This window comes from Lotus japonicus, chromosome 4 (assembly GCF_012489685.1).
Source record: "Lotus japonicus ecotype B-129 chromosome 4, LjGifu_v1.2".
NCBI lineage: Eukaryota > Viridiplantae > Streptophyta > Magnoliopsida > Fabales > Fabaceae > Lotus > Lotus japonicus.
The window spans coordinates 40,794,093-40,801,469 of NC_080044.1; the positions used below are offsets into that span (position 1 = coordinate 40,794,093).

The 7,377-nt window shown below is 40.5% G+C and overlaps 1 protein-coding gene across 1 annotated transcript; it reads right to left on the reverse strand.

The window, feature by feature from the left end:
- Window positions 1-2,280: 2,280 nt before the first annotated feature.
- LOC130712748 (uncharacterized) lies at window positions 2,281-3,764 on the reverse strand. The gene is made up of 3 exons (XM_057562568.1): window positions 3,656-3,764; window positions 2,617-3,101; window positions 2,281-2,529 (listed from the first exon to the last, which is right to left on the reverse strand). The coding sequence occupies exons 1-3, from the start codon at window positions 3,762-3,764 to the stop codon at window positions 2,281-2,283; spliced, it is 843 nt and encodes a 280-aa protein (XP_057418551.1).
- Window positions 3,765-7,377: the final 3,613 nt, after the last annotated feature.

Consider the following 7,377-nt stretch of genomic DNA (forward strand, 5'->3'; position numbering starts at 1 on the left):
CTCATTTGGCTCCATGATGAAGGATTCATACTTCTGGATCAAAGACAGCGCCTTTGATTCTTTCACTTTCTTGTTTCCTTCATGAGACATCTTCAAAGATTCAAAGATGCCCTTGGCAAACTCACGATCTGTAATCTTCTGGTACTCTTCATAGGAAATAGCACTAAGAAGAATAGCTCTAGCTTTGTGGTGCTGTGAGTAGAGCTTCTTTTGCTCAGCAGTCATCTTTGATCTGGAGATCTTCTTGCCATCTGCATCAACTGGACGCTCATAGCCATCCACAATGATATCCCAGAGATCTGCATCGAAGCCCAGAAAGAAACTTTCTATTCTGTCTTTCCAATATTCGAATCTTTGACCATCGAACATGGGAGTCTTTGCATTGTAACCATCTTTTTGCATCTCACTGGTGGTAGCCATTTGTTTTTCACACCGGCCCGGATCACTGAACACTGTTAGGTGTGGTAATCAGAACATGCGCTCTGATACCAATTGAAGGTATGAAAAACGGTAGAAATGGGGGGGTTTGAATAACGTTTTCAGAATAAAACTTCCACCTTAAAGATTTTAGCAAATCTTTCGAGAACAAATGAAGTGCTTAAGATAAGAGATAGAAAAGCACACAAAGATTTTATCCTGGTTCACTTGATGAATCACTCAAGCTAGTCCAGTCCACCCGTTAAGGTGATTTCTTCCTTCTTAGAATGAAGGCAATCCACGAATCAGGTAATTGTTACAACTGCACTTGAAACCTACAAGTGACTAACAATACACTGACTTAGCTCACACTAAGATTCACTCTCTTAGTCTTCTCTAGGATCCGATCAACCTTGATCTCCTAAAGGTAAACTAAACAACTGTTTAAGAAAGATTGTTTACAAAGAGATTGCTTCTAAAAAGCTTATAGTAAACACAATAAATTCAAGATGAAAGAATGCTTAGAAAGTTTAAATATAGCTTGCGCGTGTGAGATTCTTCCAACCGCATCTTTCAATCTTCAGCTTCTATTTATACTCCAACGATTAGGGTTTGAACGCTGCATGGGAATGGAACCGTTGGAGGGCAGATCTGGAATTTCCAGCTTCTGCTGTGGCTGAGAATGTTAGGTTAGGTCGTCAGGATAGTACATTTGCTTTTGTACTTTGGATAGTGACTTGACCTTAAACCTTGTTTGACTTCTGATCAGAGGATTGCTTCGTGTTGGAACTTGTGAAGCTTGTTGATCAGAGTCAGAGAGAAGCATGGATCCTCTGACCGTTGTACCTTCTGATTATGAGCTCTGAGGGAAGTACTTGGTCTTCAGAGCCATTTTGCTTCTGGACTTCAGAGACTCCACTTTTCAGCTTCTGGATCTTCAGAGTCTTCTACACCATCAGAACATCTGAACCTTCAGAGTGTCTAGGTTGTCAGAACTTCTGGATCTTCAGAACTTCAAGTGACTGAGTCCATATCAGAGCTTGTTTGACTTCTGACCTTCTGAAGCTTTTCTACTGTTCAGATTGAACATAGAGATTGCGAAAGCGTTGCTTGGGTCACTCTTTAAGTACAGTGCTTCTAATTTGTGTGAGATAATATTGAGGTCAGAGCCTGTAAATAGCACACTCAGAAAAACACGTTAGCGTACCATAATTGTTCATACTAAAATGTTAACTTGTAATCATCAAAACATAGAGTTGTACTACTCGATCAAAACTTGATCTTACAATTAGGGTTTCACAAAATTTTTCTCTATCTCACTAATACTTGAAAGGAATGAAATAAATGCTTCACCTTTTAAAAATAAAAACTGAATCATAAAATAATTAATAAAAGAATAACTCCCTTTTATAAATAAAACTCAATCTTCACATTTAAAACCAGATTTTTCCTCAAAAATAGGCAAAACAAATCCAAACAAATCTCCACCATATCTTTGCCTTGAGAAATTCGCCCATCACCTTCCCATTGCAACCAAAATCACGCCTCTCATCACCTTGAGGTCAAAACCTCACCCAAATAAATATTACCTAGCACAAATATTATTATTTCCAAAAAATAATAACATTTTCACAACATAGGCAAAATATAAATATTGCACACATATCAGTTAGTGATTTATTAATTACTGAAAAACCATACTTCATTATTTATTTCAAGTAAACAATAATAATCATAAAACAGGGTCTTATAATACCACCCCCCTTAAAATAGTTTTGCCCTCGAAACTTAAGGTTCTACATACAAATCAGGATGTGACTCCCGCATCTTATCCTCTAACACCTATGTAGCGTCACCTGTTGCTTAATTCCAAATCACTTTCACCAATGACACCTCCTTGTTCCTCATGCGCTTAGTACTCGTGTCGACAATCTTGATGGGTGGCATCTCCATCGTTAGATCATCCTTCAGCTGTATGTCATCAGGTTCAATCACATGAGAATCATCGGCCATATACTTCCGCAGTTGCGACACATGTAGCACGTCATGAAAGTTGGAAGGGAATGGCGGTAGTGCAATTCTATACGCCACTGGTCCAACACGCTCTGTAATCTGATACGGTCCAATGAACTTTGGAGTATGCTTCTTTGACTTGATCGCCCCTCCAGCACCTGTCATCAGGGTGACTCGCAAGAAGACATGATCTCTAGCATGAAACTCTAATTCCTTTCTCCGATTGTAAGCATAGCTCTTCTGACGACTCTGCGAGATCCTCATCCTTTCCTGGACCCGCTTCACCTCCTCAGTGGCCTGTTGAACTAATTCAGGCCCAATATCCAAGTTCTCCTCGTCTTGATGCCAACATAGGGGTGTACGACACCTTCGACCATAAAGTGCTTTGTAGGGCGCCATCCCTATGCTCGTGTGGAAACTGTTGTTGTAGGTGAACTTGATCAAGGGTAACAACTGCTTTGCCATGCCAGTTTCGTGAATCATGGTTCTAGCCATCTCTTGTAGGGCCCGATTCTTTCTTTCCACAAATCCATTCTGCTGAAGAATTCTAGGGCAAGAGAAATCATGGGATATTCCATTCTGATAAAAAAGATTCTCAAATTCTTTATTCTCAAATTCCCCACCATGATCACTTCTGACAAGGGCAATTTTGCAACCCATCTCATTTTGCACTTGAGCACAGAAGGTAGAGAACACAGAATGAGACTGATCCTTGCGTCTTAAAAATTTTACCCACGTCCAATGGCGATAGCCATCAAGACTAACCCATATTTCTTGCCACCTAAAGACTCAGTTTTCACTGGCCCAAAGAGGTCAATATCCAGACGTTCTAACGGCCTTGAGGTGGAAACAACATTCTTAGCCATAAAGGGTCTTTTTGTAAACATGCCCTTCTGGGATGTTTCACAAAGAGCATCTGAAGAATACTTCAGATTTGGCAAGCCCCTGACAAGGTCAAGCTTGTTAAGCTGAGAAATCTTTGTCAAGCTCACATGCCCTAACCGTTTATGTCACACTCATTGCTCTTCGCTAATAGATAGAAGACAGTTTACATTATGAGTTTCCAACTCAGATAATCTGATCTTATAGATGTTGTTCCAGCTCTTGTTGTTAAACAGAACCGAGCCATCTTTCTAACTAATAGCTCTACAGGACTTTTGATTAAAAATGATGTCATAACCCTTGTCAGCTAATTGGCTTATCGACAATAAATTATGCATCAAACCATCAACTAGAATTACATTATTAATAGTAGTGTTGTTACCAGTACCAATGGTTCCAGAAACCAATGGTTTTTCCTTTTTGGTTGCCTCCAAATCCCACTTCACCTCCATGCTTAAGTTTTAGCTCTTGGAATAAACGCCTTTCTCCCGTCAAGTGTCGCGAGCATCCACTGTCCAGTTACCATGATTGGTGTTTCAGTGGAGCTGTTAAGGATATCTGCAACATACACAATCTTATCCTTAGGTTCCCACTTTCTAGGTCCTTTCTTGTTAGTTACCCCAGAAGTTCTGACAACTTTGGGTGTTAGTGCAAGAAGATAATATGAAGGTATTTGAGCAAGATATTTAGACATTTAAAACTTCTGTTTCTGGGGCTTTGCAACCTCAGAATGTTCTGGTTCAGAACTTTCTATTATAGTGCCTGAAGGAACAAAGTGCTCATAGAGAGCTTTAGGTTTGGGTTCAGGAGTCTTGCCTTTTCTACAAGGTCCAGAATACCCGATACCATCTTTCCCATTTTTTCCTACACCATAGATCAGTGAAGCCATCTTGCTTCTATCTATGCCTTCAGCTAGGAAATTTTGAAATGCCTTTTCATACTTGGTTTCATTATCTGAAACATATGAGCTTGAGGCAATTTCTTCTTCTAACTTATTGATTTTACTTTTAAGAACAAGGTTAGAATTAGTTAAAGCAAAGTTATTTTCATTTAACTCAAAAATGGTTTTCTCATGTTTAGCAGAAACTTCAGAAGTTGTTTAGAATTTCTTTTTCAGAAATTTATGTTTACTCATACGAGAATCATATTTTTACATTATCTCATATATGGCAGTTTTAAGTTCAGAAGGAGAAAAGGATGCAAATACCTCATTTTCTTCCTCAGAGTCTGACTCAGCTTCTGATGTTAGCTCAACTTTTGATTCTGCTTTCTTGTCATTTGTTATAGCCATGAGTGCTGTGACATCCCATACTCTAACTAATCAGGTGATGATCGTTAGTCGATGACTTAACCCTAGAACTAGGAATGAGCTAGGATTAGAACTCTGACTAACCATGAGTAGGTATAAATAGATAGATATATCTATATATATATATATATATATATGTCATACGTGTATGTGTGAGCTTGTGTGTATATATGTGTGACCTAATTTTATGCACGATTTACGATGCGACGATAGAAAGTGGGTGTGACGATTAGATCGAACCGACAATAAAAAGTACCAAAGACATGGTCGTCATAACTCCCATTTAGATGAGTAACTCGAGTAGATGAGCACATGAAGCTACTCTGATCGAATCTCTTGACAATAGAGATACACTGTCTCAGATCGATCGATAGTCAGATCAATAATCAAACCCTAGTATACAAGGTGTGTTAGTATTAAGCATTCGGAGGGGAAATACACTACTATAAAACCCTAAGCTGCAGAAATGATGAAGCATAGTAGCCAATTTGTCCCGACTTGAAGACATAATAAAATAATTGACAGACTGGTGCCCTAGGTTACTATTCATCCATGATGACACACTACTATTCATCAATAGTAAGCACCATGATGACTTCTAGTTCCCATAAATCCCTCCTTAATGATGCCTGGACGTGTTCAGACTTGGAGCAGATTCTGGAACCTTGTGATAATCAGATTGCATGCAATTCCATAGGTGGTGCAACTTGGATTAGAGCTTAAATTTGATTATCCATAATTACTAGCCTTCAGCTTATAAAATGAACCATTGTGAAACCCTAAGTCCTCAGCTTTCCATTCCAAGTCTCAGAGTGAGCCAAGAGTGAGTAGAGAGCCCAGAAAGTGAGAAAACCAGAGGAGAGCTTCAAGAACTTCTCCTCTTCGATTCTCCCAAATTACTAAGTGTTAGAGTGTAATTCTTGAGAGGGTGAGGATTCGATCTGGGTTATTTTTGTGAAGCTTTGAGCAAGGAAAGCTCAAAACCGAGAGCAACCTGCAACTCCGGCGAGCATTTTCAAGAATCCGGCGAGAGCTCCGACCTGCAACATGACTTTTCTCGCACACCAGACCTCCATAGCCGCACCCATTGGTACCAAACTTATCACCATAACCTGTAGATCAAGTTCCAGTGCCCAGAACACCACGACTGTGACAATTTGGACAACTCCGATCGTCTTATCCGGCGAGTTCTGTAACACCCCGATTTCGGTGGTGTCACTTTAGTAACCAAAAGAAACTTAATGCGGAAAAACGTGAATATTTTTTTTTCGATAATACAATCAGAGACTGAAAGAAATAAACTCCCCAACAAAAGATAACCGAACTAATATACAAAAATAATTACAACCCCCGCTGTAAGTAGCAAACCACGTCACGAGTAAACCTCCAGTGACGGGAAGTAGTAGAAAGTAACGCCCGTAGGCAAAATGTACAGACCAAAAGTAAAGGCCTCAAAAATGAGAATAAGTTAGCCCAATCGGCCTAAAAGAAGACCTCCTAAGTCCAACCAACTCTCTGTGATTCCCGTAGAGAAACCACACAAAAAGCTATAGGCGGGAAACTACCCGGTTCCCAAAGAAAACAATGACGGTCAGAGCTAAGACTCTACTCCTACACTAATCCTATCTCGAGGAGCTCACACCAGCACTCAAAACTACATGCTAGCGTGATCGTCGTCTGAATCTGAATCCAGAACGACTAAGTCTATATACACCATCCGTCCTCCTCTCGCTACCGCGATGCGCTCCGGTGCTGGCCTCAAACCTAGTTCCCCCCGAAGGGTGAACCATCGTGAACCAGTCCGCCATGGACATCTGACAAAGGGCGTAGTCCGCCAAAGCACACACAGAAGACGCGAGGGTCAACTCCAAAGAATTACGTAAATAATAAATCCAATAGATACAGTTTAAGGGGTAGCTACTTAGGCTTATAAGTTAGAGATAGCATCCTAGGGTTGTACAGTTCACAATGAATATAAAAGACGATAATAACAATTAGCATGCGTCAAGTAGATTAACAATTATCAATCACACTCAGCAACTAAGTCAGTATGCATGTTGCATGAAATGCAATGCCGGTTAACCAAATGCATTCCGGAAGGATGGGCATCAACGAGTCAATCCTAGCACCAGAAACGGTGGGACCATTTCCGCTCGCGTGTCTCTTACACCACACAAAGTGTAGTCAGATCAGCAGTGAACCCGAAGGTCTGCCATTTCCGTCTGCTACTAAGAATCACCGTAGTGTTCTTTTATGGAAATCCGGGTCTTATGACCATTTTGGAATCCATCGAGGTCCGGAGTTCGTCCCGTGTTAATACCTCAAAATGAGTGCATGAATGCAAAGTGATTAGTCAAACAACGTCTCCGACCTCACTCGACACGTCGCCACGTGTTCTAACTAACTTATTTGTCTCTAAAAAGAATACCCTAAGGTAAAAGTCGATTCTGCGACAAAATACAATTAATCATAAAAAGAGTGCAGTCACTCACGATAACTCTTCGAGTCATCAATGCTCTCACGAAGTCTCACGCTTCAGTGGAGTCTTATACAATCACGAAGTCTCACGCTTCAGTGAAGTTTTATGCTTTCACAAGGTCTCACGCCTCAGTGAATTTACACACTTGCACGAAGTCTTACGCTTCAATGAAGTTTCATGCTGTTCACGAGGTCTCACGCCTCAGTGAAGATCCATGCTTTTCACGATGTCTCACGCCTCAGTGAAGATTCTCGGCTCGTCCCTTGGATGGCTAAAC